We start from the raw sequence: 27,073 nt of genomic DNA, 5'->3' as shown, positions 1-27,073 counted from the left end.
GCGACGTCTTTTTCACGGACGCCCCTGCTTATTTCAGCAAGACGATGCCGAACCACGTTCTGCACGTGTTACAACAGCGCGGCTTCGTCGTAAAAGAGGGCGGGTGCTCGACTGGCCTGCCTGCAGTCCAGACCCGTCTCCCCTTGAAAATGCGTGGCGCATTATGAAGCGTAAAATACGACAACGGAGAGCCCGGACTGTTGAACGGACTGTTGTTGTTCAAAGAAAAGGTCATGCAACACAGTGGTAAACATGACCCTGGCCCAGCTTTTTTGGAACGCGTTGCAGCCATAAAATTGCAAGGTCTCTTGCTACACTGTTAGACATTTCGCTGGGTTTTTACAGTAATTGTAAGTGAAACTTACTGCAAACGTGAATGTGCTGTACGAAAATGTCAAAGTAAGAAAGCAAAAACTGATAAAAAAAAGTGGGAGGTGAGTCGTCCGAATGAGATCCTGGAGACACGCGCCACTTGACACAACGTACTCATACACCAGCTGTGAATCATTATTGGCTCAATACGAGCTGATTAGCTTACCTGAATCAGGTGACACTGCAAAAGCAGCAATTGGCTCACCTCTTGACCTCTACAATGACCTTCCGATGGAACCTAATGTGTCATATGGTTTTATTGTGTCACGGGTCTGGGTGTGAACATGGGTGTTTTATCGCCGAAAGGATCAAAGTGTAAAGTGAGGATACTTGAAGTCAAGATAGTTCCCACACCGCCGTGGCATTTTGTTTGACGTAACACAGTACAAACGCAGAGAGTTGCTCCATATTTCTTGAAATCAATGTTTTTATTCACGGTGGTGCTGGTGAGACGCGCGAGGAAACTCGGAGCTATTTTGGCCGGCAGGAGAAGTCACGAGGAGGTTCGCGCTCGTACTGTGTCGGGGGAAAGTACATTTTTCACACGGACGAGTTCAAAAATGGGAGATTTTGAACTACTTCATAGTTCTTCCCCCCCCCGCTCGCCGTACCTTTGTAAGCCACTGCTAAGACTATACATTTATGACGATACCCCTTTATTCCGTCTTGTTCAATCGAACACTGTCGGAGAGACAAGACCAGAAAAGGCGTGGCGTTACCATGGCGACGACAACGACGACGGAATGGCGCCAATGCATTGTATCCGTTCATCTTCTGTACCGCTTTATCCTCACGAGGGTCGCGGGCGTATGCCGGAGCCTGTCCCGGCAATCTTCGGGCAAGAGGCGGGCGGGGTACACCCCGAACTGGTCGCCAGCCAATCGAAAAAGAGGAAAACGCGGCGTCGCCGCCGGTGCTCAGGAGTGGGGAGTGTTGGCAAACATTGATTTGTGCAAGTGAATAAATGCTACATTTGTGGAGTACACCATCAACATGCACACAGATGGTAACGTGAAGTTCCGTCGTGCAAAGTGTACACTGGGAATCGCGGCTGGGAAAATATCTTTATAAATTGTTGAGCTCCAGAATGGTTTGGTCCAACACTTGATGCATGTCCACGTTCGCCTCTTTGGCCCGGGCCAGTTTTTCTGCAAGTTAAAAAGACGAACAATGAGCTTCCAAACACAAATTCTCCAACCAAATCAGATATCAGACTTTACGCCACAGCTGGTAGATATACTGTACGCCACTGGTGTCAAACTGGCGGCCCGGGGGCCAGGTGTGGCCCACCACATCATTTTATGGGCCCCACGATAGCAAATCATGTGCATCGACCTGTTTTTTGGGCTAAAATACCAAAATCTCAAATTGTCTCCTCTTTCAATAACATTGCAAGCATTTTTTGTTGTTGTTACCAAGCCCCCCCCCCCCCTTTTTTTTTTTTTTTTTAACTGGCTTCTGATTTCAAAACTAGTTACCCAGCAATTTGCGGTGTATATGTAATAATATGAGACGATAATATATTTATATGGGTTCGCAGTCATAACAGCCCTCCGAGGGAAACCATAACTACGTCATGATAATATACTTCCAAGTATGACTTTTCACCACAACAGTTCAAGAATAAAGTGCTTTAAACTGGATAACATGTGAAACTTTCAAACATCCATCCGTCCATTTTTTTTTTTGTACCGCTTATCCCCATTAGGGTTGCGGGCGTGCCGGAGCCTATCCCAGCCATCTTCGGGCGAGAGGCGGGGTGCACTCTGAACTGGTCGCCAGCCAATCGCAAGGCCTATGTAAACAAACAACCGTTTGCACTGACATACACACCCTACGGGCAATTTCGAGTCTTCGATCCACCGACCACCCATGTTTTTGGGGAACATGCAAACTCCGCACAGGCGGGATTTGAATCCCGGTCCTCAGAACTGTGAGGCAAATGTGCTAACCAGTCGGCCACCGTGCCGCACTTTCCAACATTTTCAAGCTTTTTTTTTTTTTTTTTTTTTTAAGATATATTTATGACAATAACAGCTTACCATCACTGAAAAGGTGACGTCTTAATGTGCAGACGCCGCGGCCTGAGGCTCAGGAGCAAAAATCCCATTACCCAGGCAAAATAAATATTTGAATTCTTGACAAATATATGTATATATTTTACATTAAGTAAAATAGTCCTTTTTAATTTAAGTTGACAGCTGACTGCACGCTCCACACGTGATAAAATGATAACAAAACATAGGCAGATGGCTTTTTTGGTTCAGTGCAGGCGGATAATTCAAACAGATTTTATTCTTTATTTCTTAATTGTATTATATTTAGAATTAAGCGTCAACTAAGCATCTTTTGAAGAGTTCAAAATGTTTTGTTTCACGCAGGAACAAAATGTTGCGTTCTCCGTAGCAGTCAATTGATTTAAATCAATGCGACACACTCTAGGTCGTATGTTGCGGTGACGGTCGCTTCCGTGATTGGCACGGGGCGGGTGTAGTTTTCGCCGATTGATCATTTTAGACACCAGGAGGTCACTGTGAAAAAAAGGTGAGTGAGGCTCTAATATTTTCTGTCGACCGTTCCATAACATTTAGATGTAATCGTGTCGTTCCATCACATTTTGTTACGCTCCGTTCTGATCGCGCTGACGTTAAATAAAAGCCGTAAACTGCGTCTGGACTTGGAAATGACTCCGTTTTGAACGCGTTAAGACTTACGAACACACTTTAGCCTCTCGGCAGCTTTGAATTGATAGCAGCCCCCCCGCATGCTGTGTAATCCTGACTGTAGATTTCAAAAGGGTCTCGGAGGTTTTGTTCTGTGGGAGACAGTCCGAATAGCTCTTTGGGTATTTAAGGTTGCTGACCCCTGCCCCAAGCCGTTTTAGCGGAATATTAGAAATATCGAACATTTTACACACATTTGTACTGTTTTCAATGTTATTGAGGTCACTACAGGGTGATTGTGAAAGTAACACCCTATTTTAAAAGACCTATAATTTACTCATACGTTGTCATATGTTTCTCAATTTTTGGGTGTATGTTCCATGATTCAAGGAGCAAGTCTATTCGACCAAACCAACGACTTTGGAAGAACCTGAGGGGCGAATACGAGAAGCTATGTCTTCCATCCCACAAGAGTTCCTTGTGAAATGAGCCAATGCAACGGTTGCCAGGCGGCTTGAGAAACCGATGGCGAATGCCGGCGCCCGTATCCAATGTGAAATAAAACCCCACGCAATCCGAAAACGACCTTGTACTTTAAGTACTTCAGATTGTCGCAACTTTTACGGGCCTTCAACCGTTCACAGAGCCTCAATGTAACTTTTTATAACAGCTCCAGCTAAATGACAGCGCTGGATAAAACGCCATATCGTTGAAATCCTCGAGAGTCTAGCGAGTTCCATTTGATTCCTTGGACTTTGAATCCGGAGCGAAACGATGCATGTTGAGCATGACGCACTTAACGAGTGGTTAGGAATGTAGCTGTGACTCATGGTCCCGGCCCGGATTACCCTGTCACATCCCACCCCCAATCGCAATTGAGGTTTCTCAAGCGAGGCAACCCATGACGCACTATCCAAATACCAGGTTTTGGGTTGTGCGTAAGGACGAGAGGAGGCTTCTCATGCGTGGCCCCAGCAAAGGATCGGGTGGCGAAGCTAGTGAAGAAAGTCGAAGGAGTAGAAAGAAGACTGGAGGGACACAGAGAACGGAGAGAGTCGAAACACATTTATTACAATGCAGGCTTTGCAAGTGCTTCGCAATTTCAACAGAGGAAATGAGTGGGAGGGGTGCGACCGCAGCAAAACACTTTGCGCTGACTGGGTGAGCTGTAACCGACTTCCAAGAGACCCGTGCTCTGTAGGGCCTGACCCAGCGGCGCAACGGAGAGGGAACATTACATGTCGAGGATTCTTCCAGCTGATAATACCGCAGCGGAATGCAGTAAAAAAAACAAAAAAAAAAACAGCGGCAAGCGGGCGGAGAGGAGTCGCAAGAGGAAGGGGAAGAATTGAGAGCTTCTACAGTGTGGTCATATCATTGAGGGCTAGGTCCAGCTCCTCGCTGAGAGCCTTGCCCTTCAGCTTCTGAGCATACACTTCATCTGCAGGAGGACACACACAATCCAGACAGAATACAGAGAAATTGAGCGAGCAAACATCCGTCGGTAACCAAACGGGCCACTGTTCGCGCGAGATATCATGCATAAATCGCTATGGGATGTAATTCGGCTTCAATGTCACAATCCGCCGATCCGATCAATGACCGCAAAAGACATGAACTCCGTGTCCACAGTATATATATATATATATATATATATATATATATATATATATATATATATATATATTTTGGTTTTCATCCAAAAACTAGTTTATTGAACCACAAGAACATGGTGCGATTGTCAAGGGAAAAGCGGATGGCCGCAAAGACGAGGAAATGGAAAATTGGAGAGGCCGTTAGCAATGATCGATCGCCCCAATCACTGACTTCAGAGACGCTTCCCGCTTTTGGCTTTCTCGCCTCTGGTACATACGACATGACAAATACAGTTAAGTATCGGTAAGTATTAAGTATAAGTCTTATAAAGACTATGATCGAATGCTCAGGATGAACGCGTTTCCTTAAAGTTAAGCAAGTTAACTCATACGGTGACTGATTTTCTCAGGATTTTGTTCGCCCCATCCCGCCTCGGGTTAGTTCGCGGACGCACTCGCGATATCGTGCGGCGACAAGCAACCAAAACAAAATACCTTCCAGATCATCAATGGTCTTCTCCAGCTTGGCCACGGATCGCTCGGCAAATTCCGCTCGGGTCTCGGCCTGAATTCAGCACACACCGAGACAAATATTTCTGTCTGCCACGCGGTTCGTATTCTTCATTGATCCGAACGGACGCTCCGTCGGTGAGCAGTGAACGGAATCGCACACACTCAAACAAAACGCGAAACAAAAAGATCTTACCTCTTTAAGTTTGTCAGTAAGAAGTTTAATTTCTTCTTCATATTTGTCCTCCTTCTGTGAGTACTAAAAATCCAAACCCCCCCCCCAGAAATAATTGTTAATAATTGCCAAAGATTGCAATCAAAAGAAACATCAACATGAGAATTGGGCCAATTCCTTTTTTTGTTGCTCCTTGGCCTTTGGATTTGATCAAGACTATTGAACACACGGTACGCTTCGCTAACTCCATATCAGCATTGAACTCAACGAACGCGGCCCCCGAGAATCTTCTGCACCTTTTCGGCCTGAGCCTCCAGTGACTTCAAGTTGTTGGCGACGTTTTTCAATTCTTCCTCGAGGTCGCCTGATTTTCTGAGCGATGTCAAACGGGAGGGAAAACAAGAGGAGAGAGAAAAGAGCAATTGGAAAAGTAGGACAGGAAGAAAAAAAAAAAAAAAAATTGATGATATGAGTATCGGGGGGGGGGGGGGAATTGTCGCGAGCTTCCAATAGTAGGACACGTGCGACATGGCGCCGTCGAGCGTTGACTTACGCCTCGGCCACCTCGGCACGCTCCTCCGAACGCTCCAGATCGCCTTCGAGGATCACCAGTTTGCGCGCGACCTGCGAGGGCGCGCGCGGCATTCACATCATTGTGGCTCGGCAGGTCGCGGGGAAGAGCGAGCGTCTCTCACCTCTTCGTATTTGCGGTCGGCTTCTTCAGCGATATGCTTGGCCTCCTTTAGCTGCATCTCCTGGATCTCCATTTTCTCCTCGTCCTTGCTCGCCCTGTTCTCTATGACCTTCATTCCTCTAAAGGTTAAGGGTATTCATTTCCAATACATTGTCTTTCAATTCCTTGATTTACCGCAGCGTGAATGACTGCATTTAAAAATGGAGTTCGAGTGGAACAAACGTCGGCGGGTAAGCGTTTCACCTTTCGCTCTCGTCCGCTGCTTTCTCAGCTTCCTCCAACTTCTGCAGAGCGGTCGCCAGTCTCTCCTGGGCGCGGTCCAACTCCTCTTCCACCAGCTGGATACGTCTGTTCAGAGATGCCACCTCGGCTTCGGCCTGCCGGGGACACGTCACGCGAATAATAATAATAATAATAAAAAAAAGAAAAAAAAAGATTCATTCATTTTCGAGGGGTGCCCTCTCTCGTGTTTTAGCTCCTCAGATTTGAGATCACGGCGCGATATCGGGTATCAATATCAGAAGACGCACTAGCAAAGCGGTCTCATTGCATAACTGAGCTTCCTTCGTGAATCGCAGTAATTGCACGCGCAGCAGAGGCCAAAATGTTGATTGACAGGCCAGAAAACTTCTGGAAAAATGTCCTTTGGACAAGATGAGACATAACGATTTTTTTCTTTTTGCATGAGTGCTTACAGCTGCTAATTGACTATATATATATATATATATAGAGAGAGAGATATAGATATAGTTTTAGTTATAGTTTAATAGAAGTGACGCCGGGATGTATGTGTGGCCAACAAATTCGACCACCTGACGGCGCCCCTGTTCACAGGGCACATAACGCCACATCGAAGATGGCGGACGCGCTCACGTGTCAACCCCGCTCGTCACTTCCGGGGTCATTTGGCAGCGTACTTAGTGTCACTAGAAGAGCGGTTCTAGCGTAACGAGTCTTATATTTCGGCTCAGTGTGACGTGCTTTTCAGTTGGCCTTCACGAAGACGTGAGAGCAATTCACGAAAATACCACACGTATCCTTCCGGGAGTTTTCGGTGATTACCGCCTCTCTCGCCTGTCCCTCAAAGCCCGCCTCTCGGAGCAGCAGCTCGGCTCGGTCCTCCGCGTCAAAGGCGACTTGCTGCAGCGTTCGAATTTTCCTCCGCACCGCGTCTATCGACGTGGAAGTCGCCATAGTGCTCGGGCGCCGCTCAGCAGTGAGCGCCGCTTTCTCCGAGCGTTGCCAAGGCGTTTGTTACCGTGGCAACGTCACGTGGGCCATATTTGATGTGGCAAATGTGCCCGTAAGCGGACATGATGGATAGATGGATGGATGGATGGATGGATGGATGGCCCAAAAAAAAAAAAATGTTTTCTCATATTTTCATGAAGTTTTACAACTAACAAGATATACACAGGAGTACTGTACACTATTCCTTGTAATATGTGTTTTAATGATTTCTTTTTTAAACCATTTTTTTTGCGACTGGTTAGCACATGCGGCTCACAGTTCTGAGGAGCCGGGTTGAAATCCAGAATTTTTTTTTTTTTTTTTTTTTGCTTGTCGTTTTCTTTTGTTGTTTGTTTTAGCAATGCAATATAACGCGCCTCAGTCGAGCAGACCCCGGCGAGGCCGTGGCCCCTCCTCGGTTCGAGGCGACCTTATCACGAGGTGGTCTCTGCCGGACACAAAGGTGAAAACATGTTGCTTTTGTACTGCGGCGCGACCTTTTCTGTACGCGCACATACGATGTACCGTCCACATCGTGTGGCTGTCAGTAGCATTCGGCGAGGACTCGCGGCACCCAAGTTGACAAACGGACGCCGTCGCTGTCCATTTAGTTTGCGACGTCAGCGGAACCTGACCCTGACGCTTTTATGAACAGTTAAGCCGCAGCTGTTAGCCCGCGGGACCGTTCGCAACTTTCCGCTGGAACTGACGACGGCGGTTTGGCTCGAGCTTTTGAAGCCAGTCGAAAGTCGAAAAGGTCGCGGCGGTGTTCGATTCGAGTCGCGCGCCTGTTCTACGAACTTCGACGGCATCCTTGAACTTACATCCGCTGCCTTTTTCTCAGCCTGTTCGAGCTTCTCCTGGGCGTCCTTCAGCGACTCTGAGTATTTGTCCAGTTCATCTTCCACTCCTTTCAGCTTCTTCTGCAGACCCAGCAGCTCCTCCTCCAGCTGCAGGACACAACAGCATAGCTTAAAACAAAGGTGCGAGAGCGGGCCTCGGGGGGGCGGGGGGGGGCCCGCGGCCAATTTCGATCGTGGCCGATCGAAGCGGCTCCTCCCGTTCCTTTCAAATGTGCCGCCATCGCAGTGTTGACGGAGGTGGAGCGTTGTCACCGCTTTGGGCCGCGCGCCGACACACGATGAAGGAAATCCGCCCGCGGACGACCTCAGTAGCTCGGGCTCGTGCCTTGGTGAAATTCACCAAATTGCCGTCGGACCGGCGGTCTAGCTCTGTTTTCGGCAGCACACTAACATAAAACGCCGCGCCGTGGTCACACTGTGAAAATACATTTCAAAATGTTCAAACTGCTCACGTGCCAAAATGAAGAAATGTGAACATTTTCCGAAAGTACGGGGAACATTTGAAATAGCTGGAGACAAATAGAACGCGGCACGGTTGCGTCGCTTGGGTTCGAATCCCAACTCAGGCCTTTGTACGGTATGCGAAATTTGGTTGTTCTCCAAAAACATACGTTCGCCTGTTAGGTAGTTATTTGAAGACACTAAATTGCCAATAGGTGCGAATGGCTGCCAATTGTCGCTGGTCGAAATGTGCCCTGCGACCGATTGGCGACCGATCCAGGTTGTACCCGGGCATCCTGCCCGGAGTAAAATGGGATAGGCTCCGGCCAACTCGTGACCTCGAGCGGGATTAGCCTGGAAATGGACGCAAGGACCGAAATAGACATGGCGTCATCGAGAAAGGATTGTAGGGCTATCGGGATCGCTAAGAGCAGAGATCCCGCCCCCCCCCCGAGGACGAATGCTATGCGAAAAGCCGCATGGATGCATCGCTGATGTCTATTTGGAGCTCGCCAGGCGAGGTGGATATTTTCCGGATATATTTTTGCATTCTCACGCGTGGGTCACCAATAAGGTGGATCTTTTGTTGCTGAAAGAGGAAAAAAAAAGCAGTGACCCCAATCGCATTTAACCTACGGACATTGGGATTCGTTTTATTTTTTTTTTTTGGGTCACAGATGTTCACGATTTGTAGCGTAAATGCGCTTTTGAAGGTTTATTAAAAAAAAATCAAATAAAAAAAAAAAAAGTTTATGGGGAAGCAGCAATGTAGGCGACAGTATATTATATATATGTATAACTTAAGCGTAGTTTATGAGACACTGTGCACCACGCGCAGCGTTAGCATTTGTTTTGTTTGTTTGTTTCATATCTCCTCCCGTGTCAAGTCTTCAAATGCGATGGCAATACGGATGCCACATTGAATCATCCAAGTCTGCCCGAACATCATTTCCCCCCCTCATCCCCTTCCATTCAAATATTTGCATCTGAAAAATGACAATTCATCACAATGATTGGTCGGCATATTTACGTGTTGTGTTCTGGAAGAACTTTTCATTTCGAACTGAAACAAAATTGGAATTGCAGAAATCGCTGTGTTTGGCGAGCCCATTGATACTCCCTCTAAACAGCGATAAAACGATAGATTCTCTCTCGAGGTCATACGACACATTTTGATCGATTGCAAAGTCAAACTTTGTCGAACTTTCCGACGGCGCTTGCTCGACTCACTGCGCTCGGTTGGGTATCCTCGCCTGCGCGAAATGTATTCTTTCTACATGCTGCCCATTCGAAACTGAAATGACACCCGCAATCTGCTCGAGAGGCACAAAAAAAAAAATAAAAAATAAAAAAAAAACCACCACCACCACCAAACAAAAAAGTCAAACGTTTGTGACTTTTATGAGAGCGCTTCCGACAGCTGCAGGATGGGCGGCGTCCTCACCTGTTTGCACTTGTCCTCTGCCCCTTTCTTGTCCCCCTCGGCCTGCTCCGCCCGGTCTATGGCGTTCTCCTTGTCCAGCTTCAGCATCTGCATTTTCTTCTTGATAGCCTCCATGTTTCCTCCGGTGGTGTCGTACGGGTTAGCCGAACAGAAAGAGGTCAGCGCTGGGAGAGGACGGGAGAGCCCACGAGGTGGAAATCTGGAAGACTGACTGAGCCCCCCGCGCTTTTTCCACTGGAGGCCCGCCTGTGGACCTTGCCCATATTTAGGCAGTGACAGATGTCCATCCTATGCGTGTGACGCCGGATCCTGTCCGTTCTGTCTCGGGTTATAGAGGATTACTTTTTTGGGGAAGGTATTATTATCAGTCACGCGTGTGTGTGTAATAGCGGACGTTGTTTTTTTTTTTTTCAAACCACCAAATGTGACAATGTAAAAACATATACATTTCCACACGCTATAAATGCACATTCAGTGAGCGAGCTAACAAATATCAAGGCGAGTTTAAGTTTGGACATTTCATTCCGATATTCGAGTATACTTAACTGCCATTGACGTACAAATCTTAGTATATACAGCTCGTGGCATATTGCTACTCTTTTGTCCAACAAATCTTTTATTGTATGCTCTTACCAATGTATTGCATCTTAAACACATGTAGTTTGGGTCGTAGTAATAGCTTTGGGATGAATGAAATAGTCCACGGGTGGAACGGAACCTTAAAATGGCGGCATAGCTCAGTGTGGAAGGACTCGGCCGCAGATAAAAATATCGGTCGCTGACTTTCGTGACTGGCGTGAATCTGGCGCGGCGGGCAGCGCGACTGTGACCAGCGTGAAGAATTTCAGAGACCAGGACAGCCCGGCGGATCCCGCAGCGGGCGGGCTGCGCCGCTGTGGGTTTGTTTACAGCCGACTTCATTTGTCGCCATTCAAAGCGACTCCTCTCATTCCCTTTAAACGCGGCGCAATCCGAGTCGTGACGGAGACGTTAGACCAGGGGTCTACCTTGCGCCGGGACTTCGATGTGGTCTGAGCAGCCTTGAACTTAGTCCAACTTTCTGCCACCGAATTGTCACTGTGTCAGTCGCGTCTTCAAGGGCACACCCTCGCCGCAGCGGAACGCCCAGCTTGGCGCGGACCGGTCTGACAAATTGGCGAACGTTACGCAACGAGCCTTGCGCTTTCATGAAAATCAAGACGGGCCAGAAATTGCGCCCTGCCGCAAATGCACCGTGTATGAAACTAGAACCGATTTAAGTTTTATTAGTGCGAACGCTCCGTGCCGTGCTCTCTCCTCGCTTGGCCCCGCCCGACACAATTAAAAAAAAAAATTAAAAAAAATGAGACCGAGCTAAATCATTTCCAAACCTGTACAACTCAGCTGAAAACACATTTTCGAGGAGAATTTAAAAATAAACAATTGAGAGAATTGTAGGCCCCCCCGGTTATAAAAGGGTGTGCACACTACTGCAACCACGTGATTTGTTTTTACTTCCACTTCTCAGTGGAAAGCTTTTTTTTTTTACGTCACAGAGACCTTGCATTTGAACAGGGGTGTGTCGACGACTTACCGTATATCCACTATATAAGGCTTACCCTTCGGAATGTGACCGTAGAATCGGTCTGAATGTGTGAACGATCGGTCTAAATGTGTGAACACGCACGAGAAAATGGAGGTCGAGAGTTCCAATGAAAACTGGCTTTATTGCATAGACGCGGCCCTTACAGTATACCACCGTGTAGTACTGTTTTACACCAACATTATATTTATACCAGTCACAATGTGAAAGATCGACTTTGTAAAATTACCGATTCTGAAGGAGGCAAATATTCTTGAAACGGTGAATTGGAACGATGCTCTGTTCAATTAAGGAAGTGAATAAGTGCATTGGAGGATAAATGACAGGCATCGGAGAACGTATGGAATTACGTGTTGCATTCAATATAAAGGCACTTTCAAAAACAAGTATAGGCTGGGGAAAATAGTGATCTAACGTTCGGCTCTTTAGTAAAGGGAAAGCATGACGTAACCTAAAAAAAAAAAAAAAAAAAAAAAAAAAACAACAACAAAAAACGCATAGACCGACATCCTCGAACTATGCAGTACGACGGGGATCCCCTAAACGGTCATTAGTTATGGATCACACTCGATACTTTGGCAAAGGTTCAATGAATCATTTCACACCCAAATACAGCAAATACGATGTTAAATATAAGGCCCGGCGATTTTTGACCGGTCTCTCGAATATAAGTCAAGAGTAAATACCGTCGCTGTTTAATTTCCAAAAACTATGTTGGCAAACGCGAACGAAAGCCGGATGGCGAAATCTGCCGGAAATATTCGATCCATCGCAATGTCGCCGCTTTCAATTCCAAACGATGAACTAATGTTGCAAATATTGTCAACGTTTTGAGACGTTCCCCCCCCCCCCCCCCCCCCCCTCGCATAACATTTGCGTAGAGCTTTTGATATAAAGCACAGGACGCGCTTACCTACAAACTGTCTCAAGTTCGACTTATGGAGGCGGACTCGTGCTCGGACCTTATAGGAAGACCTCTGACTTTTTATGGAGGCACCGTGGGCATGTCCGAAATACGTGGAAAATAAAAAGAACGATAAAAGCCAGGCCGATATTTTTGAAAAGTATATAACCATACAGTACATATCAAAAAGCATAGATACCTTGCGAGGACTTGAGGCATATACATCTATTTCTGTGTTGTACCACATTTCACTTTGACGACGACTTAATTACAGGGACAAATTCAGAATCGTTGCCGTGGAATCGAGAGTCGATGTTTCCCGCTCTGTCTTTCTACACGTAGCCGAGCGAAGGCCCCGAGCATTCCGCGGATCACCGTCGCGCCGGCGACGGACTCTCTCACTGCTCCTGACCGTCTTCCCGCAGCTCGGAGGGGAGAAACTTGTACTGCTGCTGCCTGATCGTGGCCAGCCTCTTCCTGGCCTCGTCCAGCTCCCGTTCTTTGCGGAGCATCTCCTCTTGTGCGGCGATGATCTGCAACGAAACCCTCACTATTCAACCAAAACTGCTTTCTCACCACAGCCCGAAGGCGCTGCATATACCCACCTGACAAAGTATTAGTTGTGGGCTGTTTTTGTTTTTGCTGTACAAAAACGTGGGTTGACAATCATTGAATATCGTTAAAAGGTGCCATGTTTTCTCCGAACCAACTTTTTCCAGATGTATTATTGGCTCTACGGCGCCGCAGCAAACGTGAAATGTGAACGAAAATCATCCCCGCGTTCCAGACGGTTTTCCGCCGAGGGCCCTGAAACCAGGTCGTCGTCACTAGCGACGATCTCCGCCGACCTCTGCGCTCCCGAGCCAGCGTGTCAACATAAGAAACACGTGTGCGCTCGCTCACAAGTGGGTCTTCTGCACGGAGGTAACCAATCAGAGGAAAGGGGGGCAGTCTTAGCCAAATATGGACCAAGCGGATACAAAACTGGGTCAAACAGAAGTAAAGTAGCTGTCAGAGGGAACTTTTCGGGAAAGAACCTATTTGGTTCATATGGTGTCAACCGTGTGTGGCGGCAACCGGGTGAGTACAAAGGCAAGTGCGTCCCACCTACCGTCAAACATGGTGGCGGAGGGGTGCCGTGGTCTGGGGAGCTAGTTCACAGAGAGAACCGCCAAGTCCAACATGTTCTGGGACATAGAGGAGCCGAGCATGATTCGCTCCCTTCAGAAAGGTGCTGAGAAGATTATGAGTGTAAAGTTGCTGGACTGGCCTCGCGTGTCTCCAGACCTTAACTGTGGGGCATCTTCAAAGGTGGAAGAACACCAGGCGGCGAACATCAACATCATCATTGCGCAGTGGAAGAGTAGCTGTGGCGCCGTTGGTCGAGCGGGACGCCCACTGACTGAAGGGTCAGCGGTTTGAATCTTGACTCCGAGTGTCCGCTGGTGAGGTGTCCTTGGGGAAGACATCACATCCATTTTTTTTTTTTTTTTTTTTTTTTCCCTCAGCTTGAGCAGGGAAGCCCTGACTTCCCTCTCCCCAGCCACTTCGTCCAGCTCTTCCTGGGGGGGGGGTGGGATCCGGAGGCGTCGCCGGGCCAAGTGGGACATGTAGTCTCTCCAGCGAGTCCTGGGTTTGTCCCCGGGACCTCGGCCTTGTGCGACATGCTCGGAACACCTCATCGGGGAGGCGTCCGGGAGGCATCCTAACCAGATGCCCGGGCCCCCTCGTCAGGCAAGACATTGTAAATAAGAAACTGTTCTCCATTGCCTCACCTGATTAAACAAGGGGAATTATTTGATTGAGGAGGATTCCATGTGCAACCTGTGAAACTCTGGCGGACGCGGTGCTGCGAAATAACGGTGGCCGCAGAAAATATTGATACTACCGCGAGTCGAAAAAATTCGAGAAAAAATGAGAAGCAAAGTCGTTGAAGTGTATCAGTCTGGAAAAGGTTCCAAAGCCAATTGCGAGTCCGTGGCGGACTGTCGCTTGTCCACGCCTACTGTACGTTATGTCATTGACTTGAAGGGCTTCAATGTGTCCAGGTACGGCTTCAACTCACCTGAGCGATACCTCCCACCATCTTGCTTTTGACCACCACCGCTTGGTCATCCTGAGCATCAAACGCCGCCTTCTGCGCTGCCTTCACCAGGTTATCCGACGCTCTCTTCACAGCGTTCCCGGCGGCCTGCAGAGACACGGACACCGGTTGAGAACTTGTGAAGATGGGTCGAACAACTTTTATCGAAGGCCACGAATCTATTTTGATGACCTATTTCCAGCGGAACGATTGAACGTATCTGGCGCAACAGACACACTTCTTTGTCCCTTGCGAGCGGCAACTCCTTAAAGGGAAATGAAGCAAACCGCGAGTGCTCTGAGACTTGAAAACCATAACAATCCTTTTTTTTTCTTTCCCCCGGTGGTGCCTGGGAATTGCTGTAAAAGGAAACGTGGTGTGGGCTGATGTATTGCACTCGAAGCCCAAACATCTCTCCGATGGGTCTGAGAAGAGGAGCTTTCTCCTTTTGCGGCTCTGCGGGGCCGGAGGAGACGCTGGGCGAGCTGCCGACGGCACGGTCACAAACGCGTCGTAGAATCGTCTCCTAACAGTTTACGTTACGACATAAGACTGCGGCAGCTGTGGACTGAGGCTATTGGCTAACCTGGGATAGTCGCAGTCCAACGATAAATCGGACGTCTAAAGATTCACACGTGTCACCCGACATTACGAGTTGAATTTGTTCTGTGACCGCGCGCATTCGCAGCCAATCGTATTGCAGCGGGGTACGTCGTGCCGAGAACTCGGGCGGGATTCATAATGGCGTCTCAACTCCTCGCCTCAATTCTCCATCCGCGATCGCTTTGCAATCGACTGCGATCATTCCGGGATGTCATCCACTTTTCGTCCAAAAGCCTCACTGACATCGGGGTCAGTTCTGCCGTACCACGCCTCGGCGTGATTCCCGCGCAACCCTGACGCCCACTCGCTTTCCACACTGCGCTGGACTCGTTCGTCCATGTTTCTCACAAATACATAATTTTTTTTTTTTTTTTTTTTTTTTTTAAACAGAAAAAAAAAAAAAAAAAACCTCTTCGTTCTTGTCGAACTTTTGGGCATGACGGTTTTTGGAAGATCAGCTTTCAAAAGAACCATCGCAAAGAGCGAAGAGATGAAATGCTCATAGTGTAATCATAGGTCACAGGGCTAATGTTCCCAGTTCTGGGTGCCATTGGTTGACTGGCGGATTGTTACCAAGGCCTCCCCCGGACATAAATGTATGGGAATTACTGTGGCGGCAGCTGCAGGCCCAGAAGAGGAGGGGATAAGCCTCTGCTGATTGGATAGGAGAACACGAGCTGGCTGGGAGTGGCTGACATGCTCGTCGCTAAAATACACGCAGTCCTAAATATAGTATATTGAGGTGTTTCTTATGACATCAGATAGTTGCGCCTTCAACTTGATGGAAGTAGCCCAAGTTTCAGTTTGACAGCGACCCCGTAATTTATGAGTTCCTCGAGCTGTCGCGAAGCCAATTCTTTTCGCCTTGACTTACAAGCAATGCCTTGAGTTACGAGCAGATCCCTCAAGGCGCAATTAAGGTGGAACCGTTTCGTGGCATCTCAGTTGCAATTTCTTTTGGAACAGGGTTGTTCGAAGACGCTAATAGTGTTCACGCCGATGGCCGGGAAGCCCAATAGAAGACGTCGCGTGAGGCCATGTGACCTCCCTTTGTCGTTTGATTGGTGAACTACACTGAAACGTCGCTCGCGCTTAAATTAGATCGGCGCAAACAGCGCCCAATGCGGAAGTCGAAGTCATAGTCTCGCGCACGAAATAGTTGACATGTCAGCAATCGTTGATCAACAAAGTTAGCGAGTGGCATTTCGTAAATGACAAACCGACAGCTTCTTCCCTCTTGCCATTAAATTGCTCGAAGCTGAGTGACTCTCCGTAGTTTGTTTTTATGTCTCCAAAGTATCCTTTCGTCCGAACGGCTATCGTCGTACGTGAGCGGCTCCAACTGCCAGCGACAAATTCCTCGTGCGTTCTTACATACATATATATCCATTCGCACTCACATTCACATCGATTGAAAACAAAGGAATAGTGTTAGGAATGTGCTCGTGCCTTTACAATATAAATGGGCATGAAAATAAATCCTTTTAACTTCCTGTCTGGCTGAACTATTGCTCAATACTACTGGTAGACTTCATACGGAGGACTACTCTACTGGGCACAGGTTTTCTAGAGAGGGGAAAAAGAAAAGAATGTGGGCTGGTTTTCATGTTACGTGTACCTTATCCTCCATTTTGTAACATTGCAATGGGATAAAGACAATCGCAATGTCCCTTTTCGAACAGCGTGCAGTCCTATACAGTACACGTTGGCCTGCTGTGCTAACCTGAAGCCTCTTCATGGTCTGGGAGTCTTGGTCAGCCTTGACCTTGCAGGCCACGAGCAGCTGAGCAGTGGAGGCGGCCACCTGCTTGGCGGAAGATATGAGCTTCTCCTCACTTGCGTGCCCCTGAACCGCCGAGTTGGCAGCCTCGCAAAGATTGTTGGTGGCCGCGGCTACCATTCGAGCCTAAGGAGTCAAAAGCGTTGACATGTTATATAGTCGGCGAGGATAATCTGCGGTCAGGTATTTGACGCTGGATGCGGGAGACTCACGGCAGAAATCAGACCCTGAGACCACTGTCCATCGTCTACTGCATTGGCTGGGATGGCTCCCACCTGGAAACATGTAAAACGCTCACAATGTCACGTTGTTATTCCGTCTACACGCATGTTGCAATGAATCCCAGTTAGTTATTATTAAGATAAAACTCACTGGAAACAACGCATGCATGTCTATTTTGCACGGCACACAAGAACATGTATATTTGGATGGCTTTTACCGCTAAATAAAAGGATAAACTGGACGAGACATGCTGTAGATGCTTGGGGTCAAAATTTCTTACATTTCTGCACAAAGTGGTCATAAAATGGAGTCGGATTTTAATTTCATTCAAAAGAAAAAACAAACAAGAGTCTGCTTCGACTAACACCACACCCACAATTTCAGGTTTTCAAATTTGTATCGAAAATAACGGGAACATTCAGACGTGCGGATCGATAAGGAGGAATTTGGGATTCCTGGGATGTCTGCTGTGAACGGCTCTCGATTGGGTTGAGGTCAGGCCTTCAGAACATGCGCGTGTATTTTCTTCTTCTGAAGCTATTCTGTTGTTGATTTGCTTCTGTGTTTTGGATCGTTGTCCTGTTGCAACACCCATCCTTTTTTGAGCTTCAACTTGTTGGCCGGATGGCCTCGAGTTCTTCTGCAAAGTAGCTTCATAAATTCCATCCATCCATTTTCTTCCGCTTATCCGAGGTCGGGTCGCGGGGGCAGTAGCTTTAGCAGGGAAGCCCAGACTTCCCTCTCCCCAGCCACTTCGTCCAGCTCTTCCGGGGGGTGGGGGGGGGATCCCGAGGTGTTCCACACCTCAGCACACAGTCAGCAAAAAAAAAAAGTCCCAGGGGTGTGTGTGTGCCCACGGACACACTAGTGGCTGTCCTACGTTTTCCTCCCTACGCTATATGAATGTTTACGTGCTATTTTTCATAAACATATGAAAAAAATCGAATTGTGTTTTGTGGTATTAGTTTCATCAGACTTTGTTTATCCTTCAGACCACCTTTTTGAGTCTAATCCGTGCAGGGATTGAAGAAATTCAAATCCTTTCGCCACCATTCAATTTTAAAATGCTTTTTCTTCCTTTTTCCTCGAAGGCAAATAAGTCAGCAGCATTCACAACAATGTTTGGTATTGTTATCGTTCGGGGCTCGTAGCGGAGTGTTCATTTGCGAAAGGTTGCGGGTGTTAGGGTGTGAGCCGTACCTTCCCTTGAGCCACCAGCTCCCTCTGTGCCGCGGAAGCAGCTTTAACCAGGGCACTGGTGGCAGCGGCGATGGACTTGGCCGCCTCGAGAATTTGCTCCTCAAAGTTCAAGCTCTCGTCCGCCTCCTGTTTCGGGAGAGGGACACCCGACAGTCAATAAACGGAACGCGCCACAGGGGTGACGAGCTGTGAAGCAGTTAAAACGGAAAAGGGGGGGGGGGGGGGGCCCTCATTTCGGGAAAGTTAACAACTCGACAACAGGGGTCAGGAATAACAAGATAAGAGATACATGCCATGTACTGTACATACTGCTGCTATATATATATCTCTATATATCTCAATAAAGACCTTGGGTTTGGTCCTGGGTCTCAGCTGCTCCAGTTTCTTGGCAGCTGCTTCAATAGCTGCTGCTGCGCCAAGCAGCTCATTCTCAGCGATGACAGTAGGATCCTCAGGATCCACCCATTCGGTGCCTGCAACACACTTGGGATGTTTGCCGGCACTTTGGAAGACATGGCACTTCCCGAAGTTGCATTTTATTACGCCACAATAACGGACACGCCGTGAGTCGTGTGACCAAACAGACACACAAAACAGCACATTGGGAGAGGGTTCCGTGTTGAAATCCGACACATTTGACCATATCAGTATTGCGGCGGGCACAATACCTTTCATGGCCTCTGCCGCCTGGATCAACTCGGTCACAGAGCCTGCAACCCTCTTGGAGTAGCTGGCCAACTGCTGCTTCATATCGTGAGACGGCTTCTGGATAACCTGAAAGAGGGAGGGAACAAACAAAAACAAAACAAAAACAAAAAGATTCGATTTAACATATCAAACGCATATCTAGAATCTCCTTGCGCCTGTCACGTGACTTTCGCACACCTCGTCATTTGCTCCAGCCCTTAAATGTTCGCAGGTTTGCATTTGTATCGAATTGAGTTCTCTCGCTGCGGAACACATTTCACTTCAGAAGCCCCTGGTGATTCTCTGACTTCGTCATTCCCTCCGCCATCTCCCAGCGGAGACAAAGTAGCACCGCATTATGGATCCTAAACCTTGCTTAACAGGAGGCAGCGCCCCCCCCCCCCCCCCTCCCCCACTTGATAGGCTACATTTCATTTTCAAAGAAATGCTAAACGTGACCAAACCAAACCCCCCCCCCCCCCCCCCCTCCATTAATGTGACATGAACAACTCAAGTGAAAGAAATATTTTCGAGAGGGGAAGTCGAAATAAACAACTGAGTTCACGTGGTGGCACAAGTGTGCGCACCCTCTTATAACTGGCAAACTCATATTAAATGGGAGTCAGCGCACATCTGCCACCATTTCAAATGCCTATGATTAAGCCCCCCCCCCCCCCCCCCCCAAAAAAAGTTAAAATGTTCTAGTAGGCTTTTCCTGACTTTTTTTTTTTTTTGGGAAGGAAAGCAGCATTTAGTCAAGTTTTCATCTACCGCACCTTCCACATGAGAATATGCGAGTGTTGACACTATACCACAAGAGGCCCATTTCCATAATTCGGTCAGGGTAGCCATACTTTGATTTGACTTTCATTCGGTGTCCTCAAACTGTCCGAGCTAGACGTGCCATTACTATTCAGCTTGGAGAAATGTCTGACAGCTGCAAAGTATTAACAAGGCTCAGCCACGACCCCGGCTCAGGTTTATTCAGATGACAAGATAGAGGTGAGCACGCAATAGTACAGGAACGCATGCAACACGCCAAACCAGTGCAAACGCCAGGACAGACTCCCACTCTGGTTAAAAAAAAAAAAAAAAAAAAAAAAAGAAACGATCCCTGCGAGCACCTCTGGTTGTTTGCGCTTCAAAACGAAAAAGCCAAATTGAACCGACTGCGGTATTTTCAACAGTGCTTCGAAATCTTATGCTTACGACCGTGCATTGCCGTGTTTGCTTGAGAATTTTGTTGCGGTGTTGGACCAACAAAGGTTGATGAACTATGCTTATTTATTGCACATACGCAACAATATCATTTCCAGTTATCTGCCGACAAAGCTGACAAAATAATGAATGCGAGTGTTTCGGAATGTTTTTTTTTTTTTTTTTTTTAAATGGGGAAATGCAAATATTTCCTGTTAAAAAAGGAGAGAAAGTCCATCCATCCATTTTCTACTGTCGGGTCGCGGGGGCAGTAGCTTTAGCAGGGACGCCCAGACTTCCCTCTCCCCAGCCACTTCATCCGGCTCTTCCGGAGGGATCCCGAGGCGTTCCCGGGCCAGCCGAAGGACGTGGTCTCTCCGGCGTGTCCTGGGTCGTCCCCGGGGTCTCCTCCCGGTGGGACGTGCCCGGAACACTTCACCGGGGAGGCGTCCGGGAGGCATCCGAATCAGATGCCCCGGCCACCTCATCTGGCTCCTCTCGATGCGGAGGAGCAGCGGCTCTACTTTGAGATCCTCCCGGATGACCGAGCTTCTCACCCTATCTCTAAGGGAGAAACCAGACACCCTGCGGAGGAAACTCATTTCGGCCGCTTGTATCCGGGATCTCGTTCTTTCGGTCACGACCCGCAGCTCGTGACCATAGGTGAGGGTAAGAACGAAGATCGACCGGTAAATCGAGAGCTTCGCCTTTCGGCTTAGCTCCTTCTTTACCACAACGGACCGATACAAAGTCCGCATCACTGCAGACGGCGCACCGATCCGTCTGTCGATCTCCCGTTCCGTTCTTCCCTCACTCGTGAACAAGACCCCGAGATACTTGAACTCCTCCACTTGGGGCAGGATCTCATCCCCGACCTGGAAAGGGCACGCCACCCTTTTCCGACTGAGGACCATGGTCTCAGATTTGGAGGTGCTGATTCTCATCCCGGCCGCTTCACACTCGGCTGCGAACTGCTCCAGTGAGAGTTGGAGCTCACGGCTTGATGAAGCCAACAGAACCGCATCATCAGCAAAAAGCAGAGATGCAATACTGAGGCCACCAAACCGGACCCCCTCTACGCCTCGGCTGCGCCTAGAAATTCTGTCCATAAAAGTTATGAACAGAATCGGCGACAAAGGGCAGCCTTGGCGGAGTCCAACCCTCACCGGGAACGAGTCCGACTTACTGCCGGATATGCGGACCAAACTCTGACACCGGTCGTACAGGGACCGAACAGCCCGTATCAGGGGGTTCGGTACCCCATACTCCTGAAGCACCCTCCACAGGACTCCCGGAGGGACACGGTCGAACGCCCTCTCCAAGTCCACAAAAAACATGTAGACTGGTTGGGCGAACTCCCATGCACCCTCGAGGACCCTGCCGAGAGTGTAGAGCTGGTCCACTGTTCTACGGCCAGGACGAAAACCACACTGCTCCTCCTGAATCTGAGATCCGACTTCCCGACGGACCCTCCTCTCCAGCACCCCTGAATAGACCTTACCAGGGAGGCTGAGGAGTGGGATCCCCCTGTAGTTGGAACACACCCTCCGGTCCCCCTTCTTAAAAAGGGGGACCACCACCCCAGTCTGCCAATCCAGAGGCACTGTCCCCGATGTCCACGCGATGTTGCAGAGGCGTGTCAACCAGGACAGCCCCACAACATCCAGAGCCTTTAGGAACTCCGGGCGAATCTCATCCACCCCCGGGGTCTTGCCACCGAGGAGCTTTTTAACTACCTCGATGACCTCAAACCCAGATAGGAGAGCCCGCCTCAGAGAACCCACACTCTGCTTCCTCATGGGAAGGCGTGTCGGTGGAATTGAGGAGGTCTTCGAAGTATTCTCCCCACCGACTCACAACGTCCCGAGTCGAGGTCGGCAGCGCCCCATGCCCACTATACACAGTGTTGGTGGTGCACTGCTTTCCTCTCCTGAGACGTCGGATGGTGGACCAGAATTTCCTCGAAGCCGTCCGGAAGTCTTTCTCCATGGCCTCACCGAACTTCTCCCATACCAGAGTTTTTGCTTCAGCGACCACCAGAGCTGCATTCCGCTTGGCCAGCCGGTACCCATCAGCTGCCTCAGGAGTCCCACAGGCCAAAAAGGCCCAATAGGACTCCTTCTTCAGCTTGACGGCATCCCTCACCGTTGGTGTCCACCAACGGGTTCGGGGATTGCCGCCACGACAGGCACCGACCACCTTACGGCCACAGCTCCGGTCGGCCGCCTCGGCAATGGAGGCGCGGAACACGGTCCGCTCGGACTCGATGTCCCCAGCCTCCCCCGGAACATGAGCAAAGTTCTGTCGGAGGTGGGAGTTGAAACTCCTTCTGACAGGGGATTCCGCCAGACGTTCCCAGCAGACCCTCACAATACGTTTGGGCCTGCCACGTCGGACCGGCATCTTCCCCCACCATCGGAGCCAACTCACCACCAGGTGGTGATCAGTTGACAGCTCCGCCCCTCTCTTCACCCGAGTGTCCAAGACATGTGGCTGCAAGTCCGAAGTCGATCATCGAACTGCGACCTAGGGTGTCCTGGTGCCAAGTGCACGTGTGGACACCCTTATGCTTGAACATGGTGTTCGTGATGGACAATCCGTGACGAGCACAGAAGTCCAATAACAGAACACCGCTCGGGTTCTGATCGGGGGGGCCGTTCCTCCCAATCACGCCCTTCCAGGTCTCACTGTCATTGCCCACGTGAGCATTGAAGTCCCCCAGCAGAACGATGTAGTCCTCAGCGGGAGTGCTCTCCAGCACCCCCTCCAAGGACTCCAAAAAGGGTGGGTACTCTGAACTGCTGTTTGGTGCATAGGCACAAACAACAGTCAGGACCCGTCCCCCCTCCCGAAGGCGGAGGGAGGCTACCCTCTCGTCCACCGGGGTGAACCCCAACGTACAGGCGCCGAGCCGGGGGGCAATAAGTATACCCACACCTGCTCGGCGCCTCTCACCGTGGGCAACTCCAGAGTGGAAGAGAGTCCAACCCCTCTCGAGAGGACCGGTACCAGAGCCCAAGCGGTGTGTGGAGGCGAGTCCGACTATATCTAGTCGGAACCTCTCGACCTCGCACACCTGCTCGGGATCCTTCCCTGCCAGAGAGGTGATATTCCACGTCGCTAGAGCCCGCTTCTGTAGCCGGGGATCGGATCGCCAAGGTCCCCGCCTTCGGCCACCGCCCAGCTCGCACTGCACCCGACCCCTTTGGTCCCTCCCACAGGTGGTGAGCCCATGGGAAGGGGGACCCACGTTACCCTTTCGGGCTGTGCCCGGCCGGGCCCCACGGGTGCAGGCCCGGCCACCGGGCGCTCGCCTTCGAGCCCCACCGCCAGGAGGAGAGAAAGTATGAGATTTATTGTCAGTCATATTTGGGTGTCACAGCTCACTCCCTTGTACTGCACATTAGTTGAGTTAAACTTCTGGTCCCTGTCTAGGAGCCGGAATGCTCTGACGCCGGCAAACATGCTGTTAACAGGCATGTGGTGGTATTCACACAGATGATTCCACCCGATGCAGCTCACACTTATGCCATTATTCGTGTCGCGTACTCACCGGCTTTGCACAGATATCAATGAAGTTTAATTTCAATGAACATTTACAGGGTGTGTGTGGGGGGGGGGAGGGGGGGCGGGGGGGGGGGGGGGGGGGGGGGGGGGAGGAGGAGATAGAAAGAGAGGTTTATTAAACTAGTTCCGGAGACGTGACGGCGTGTTATTAAGACATCGGGGGAACTGTTTTAAAACGCGGGGAAAAGATGCATAAGCCGTCTCCTTGATGGGGTAACTGTAGCTGGAACTTTTTTTGTTTGTAATTAACTTGTGTGACTTTTTGGGGGTCATTAGCAGTCGAGCCCTCGAATCATATTGGAATCAAGGCACCAGTTTCCCATCCCTACTTACCACCAGTACATGCTCCAGGAGTCCCAGGTATCCAGTTGCACATTCGTTGCCATAGCGCAGGGCTCTCATCCGGACCTCCGTATTCACCTCTGCATGGTAGGCAGCTTGCTAAAAGGGAAAATGAAAAGAATTGTCTTTTTTTAATTTATTTTTTAATATGTCCTGTTCAGCCGCATGGCCATGCAGAAATCGTACAATACCTTTTGTGCTGGAAGAGTTTTACCGTGCAACACCGGGGGCGTTTGAAATAGTCCCTCCGCTATTTTGTTTTATTAATCTGATGTTTAGTGAAAATGCAGCTGGACAGAAAAGGGTTTTAGGGGACAGACGGAGGAACAGAACAGACAAGGGGGACAGGGCTGCGAACCATAGCAGAAAAATTGTTAGACAGTCTAGATACTGGACCGCAAGTCATGTCACAAAAGTCGAATCGTGTTCTTATTTGGGGAAGGGTGGGGGGGGGGGGCATGCGACAACTGACCAGCAGAACAAGATGAGAGAGGACAGAAAATGGCAGGACAGGTTGTGCGAAAGGAGCAAGGCGGCGCTACTGACGTGTGCCGCAGTAGGAGGCTTTTAGTGTCTAAACACCTGCGACGTGACACCTTAACCTTACCCCGTGCTATTATTCGTGGCACGAGCACGAGCAATTTGTTCAATGGCCGCGCAAGTGTGCCACGCTTCAATGGTCCCCTGTATGAATTTCCCAATTACCTTGCAAGAGTGCAGCATGTCAGCAATGGCCCTCCTGCTGAGGTTTGCAGTGGCGATGATGTCCTCCTGGCGACAAGAGTTCCCGGCGGCCACTGCCTTAGCCGTTGCCATAGTGATCCCTTTAGTCATTCGAATGAACTCCTCCGGCGTGGTCGTCTTTGCCGGTGGGTCTGAGCTACTGAATATCTATGTCGCGCATTCAACAAATAGGCTCAAATTAGTACGGACCATAACAAGTACATTTGTGGAGGATCGTGGTAGATTATTCGCAACACGCAGGGGTTTTTCCTGCATATGAAATTTGAAGGCGTTCATGTCCACCTCGAAAACATCGGACGTTGTCAACCCAATAAAATACGTTCACAGAAAACGTATTTGTTTGAACTCGTGGGCGGTGTCAGAATTTTAGCCACGAAAACCTAAAAGGTATGTGCGATGCATAGCGTGTAGTGCAAGTTGTTCAACAAAACACCCAACGAGGTCAGCTCAAATGAACCCATCGATTGTCTTGGCGTTGACGATCGACGACGTCGATCAAATTTGCGGCCGACGTTAAGATGTCTGTTGCGTGTGATGAAACTGTGACCTGTGCCAGCTCAAATGAAATTCAAATGAAAAAATGTTAAGTGCGTCCAACGTGTCTGACGGGATGTAATCGAGGAGCGAGCCGGTCACTGCTCTCGATGATTTCTTCTGCACGCTGGCAAAATACCATTTCCATGTTAAAAGCGTCAGTACTAACAGCCAGCTCCTGTCTGATGTGTTCGATCGTGGCCTCCAAAGCTCTCGTCCCCTTTGTGGCTTCGTCCTCGACAGCCTTCACCGTCTTCAGGAGCGACGTGACGTTAGTCACCATCACCTGTTTGCAGACAAACATCATACGGGTTATAAGGGCAGAAAGAAAATACCATGTCATTGAATGCCAGTCACCAAATATCTCTTAATTTCATTCCAATGAACACAGTCCCACATCTTGCCAGCGAGGCAATCTTCTGTCCGGATTAAGTTGAGGGCCGGATTTATTGAGACCCCAAACAGCGAGACCGAAAAGAAAAGACGGTTTTGCGCTGATGGTTTTCACACCGTCGAACATTTGGGAGAGCACCCAAAGTGCAAAATGAGGTTTGAAGTGATGGAACTGGAAGCGAAAGTAGGAAAGAGCCCCACAAACATATTATACTGACAAAAACCTTGAGTAAAACAGGCCCTGAGTGGGTAAAAATCTATATCTAGATTTTTTTTTTTTTTTTTTTTAAAGCATACACGTTTACGTGCCTCGTAGCACACGACAACATAAACATAAACATAAAAGAGGACAATATCCACGTCAACACGACTGACTGAGCAGATTTCTGTGGATGTGCCTTTTGTTTTGACCTTAGCAGAATTCTTAAGCTGGAGCATGCTGGGGTCATCATGAGGTTTGCCTGCAGCTGCCTTGGTGCTGCTGATCAGGTTGCCCAGAGCTTTGGCCACATCTTTCACTGCGTTGATGAGGACCACCTGCGGAGTGAACAAAAGAACCATTACATTGTTTGTCAGAGAATTTGCATTTGTTTGAGTCACATTGTGTTTCATATGTGCTTTATAGGAAAAAAAGCAAAAAAGTAATGGATTGGATTGGAGTTGCATGCACACACCTGGGTCTCTGGATCTTCAGAACCAAGGCTGGCAGCTCCCAGTTTGACCACATCAGCCAGTTTGGTAATGGTGCACACAGAAGACTGGGCAGCCTGAGCCAGTTTCTCTTGACTGGCTCCGGCGCCAGATACTAACAGCTTGGTGTCCTCCACTAGAGCCTTGGCTGTCTTCAGGATGTATTCTCTATACACAGGAAAGTCAAAAGGTCACTCGTATGAAAGCCGAGAGACAGAGAGGGAGACACTGACATCTACAGAAGAAGAAGAGAAGCTCTTTGTGTCTACGCGTCGTTAGAAAGCCTGATGTTTTCCCTTTAAATGGTGCCAAGGAACATGCATTTGTGGGATATGCAGCACAGCCAAGCGTGCGGGTTGCAGCAAAACCAAAAACCGACACTGGCAAAAGCCGAGCCCGAAAACCTGAAAGCCGCAACGCCTGGAGAAATTTTCAATCAAACTGCATTTGTAAGCACTTTTCATACAAAAAAAGAAAATGCAACACAAAGCACTTCTACATTAATACAAATATAATACAAAATAATTCCCACCAATTATTAATGATAAAGGTATGCCA

The 27,073-nt window shown here is 49.0% G+C and overlaps 2 protein-coding genes across 8 annotated transcripts in view; both read right to left on the bottom strand.

The window, feature by feature from the left end:
* On the bottom strand, positions 1 to 11,593 carry tpm2 (tropomyosin 2 (beta)). 4 transcript variants are annotated; one of them, XM_061699139.1, is made up of 9 exons: positions 9,988 to 11,593; positions 8,064 to 8,189; positions 6,253 to 6,386; positions 6,011 to 6,128; positions 5,869 to 5,939; positions 5,612 to 5,687; positions 5,337 to 5,399; positions 5,126 to 5,195; positions 18 to 1,520 (listed from the first exon to the last, which is right to left on the bottom strand). In XM_061699139.1, exons 1-9 carry the CDS (start codon positions 10,099 to 10,101, stop codon positions 1,438 to 1,440), a joined length of 855 nt encoding a protein of 284 aa, XP_061555123.1. In that variant the 5' UTR covers positions 10,102 to 11,593; the 3' UTR covers positions 18 to 1,437. The 4 variants fall into 4 exon arrangements, with proteins under 4 accessions (XP_061555124.1, XP_061555123.1, XP_061555122.1 ...); XM_061699138.1 differs by lacking the exon at positions 18 to 1,520 and adding an exon at positions 4,086 to 4,476; XM_061699140.1 differs by lacking the exons at positions 8,064 to 8,189; positions 9,988 to 11,593 and adding an exon at positions 7,072 to 7,260 and having other exon boundaries at positions 1 to 1,520.
* Positions 11,594 to 11,673: 80 nt separating this feature from the next.
* Positions 11,674 to 27,073, bottom strand: part of tln1 (talin 1) — an 83,521-nt gene continuing 68,121 nt past the window's right edge. For 3 of the 4 annotated variants that reach the window (XM_061699133.1, XM_061699132.1, XM_061699134.1), the window contains 12 exons: positions 26,500 to 26,683; positions 26,237 to 26,362; positions 25,602 to 25,718; positions 24,860 to 25,045; positions 24,146 to 24,253; positions 19,030 to 19,135; positions 18,710 to 18,834; positions 18,362 to 18,487; positions 17,152 to 17,214; positions 16,883 to 17,065; positions 14,539 to 14,664; positions 11,674 to 13,006 (listed from right to left, as the gene is read on the bottom strand). In XM_061699133.1, the coding sequence (XP_061555117.1) occupies positions 12,872 to 13,006; positions 14,539 to 14,664; positions 16,883 to 17,065; positions 17,152 to 17,214; positions 18,362 to 18,487; positions 18,710 to 18,834; positions 19,030 to 19,135; positions 24,146 to 24,253; positions 24,860 to 25,045; positions 25,602 to 25,718; positions 26,237 to 26,362; positions 26,500 to 26,683 (1,585 nt within the window). In that variant the 3' untranslated portion in view covers positions 11,674 to 12,871. Of the gene's footprint in view, positions 13,007 to 14,020; positions 14,249 to 14,538; positions 14,665 to 16,882; positions 17,066 to 17,151; positions 17,215 to 18,361; positions 18,488 to 18,709; positions 18,835 to 19,029; positions 19,136 to 24,145; positions 24,254 to 24,859; positions 25,046 to 25,601; positions 25,719 to 26,236; positions 26,363 to 26,499; positions 26,684 to 27,073 lie in introns of those variants that run through there. The other variant, XM_061699135.1, reaches the window with a different exon arrangement.

Source organism: Phycodurus eques, chromosome 15 (genome assembly GCF_024500275.1).
Source record: "Phycodurus eques isolate BA_2022a chromosome 15, UOR_Pequ_1.1, whole genome shotgun sequence".
In the NCBI taxonomy this organism is placed as follows: domain Eukaryota; kingdom Metazoa; phylum Chordata; class Actinopteri; order Syngnathiformes; family Syngnathidae; genus Phycodurus; species Phycodurus eques.
This window is presented reverse-complemented; position numbering and strand designations above follow the sequence as displayed.

Coding starts and splice junctions, on each gene's coding strand:
- tpm2 (XM_061699139.1), bottom strand. CDS start 10,101: ATGGAGGCTATCAAGAAGAAAATGCAGATGCTGAAGCTGGACAAGGAG. Junction 5,400..5,611: donor TGGAGGCTCAGGCCGAAAAG/GTGCAGAAGATT, acceptor TTGGATTTTTAG/TACTCACAGAAGGAGGACAA. Junction 1,521..5,125: donor GACCATTGATGATCTGGAAG/GTATTTTGTTTT, acceptor TTTAACTTGCAG/AAAAACTGGCCCGGGCCAAA.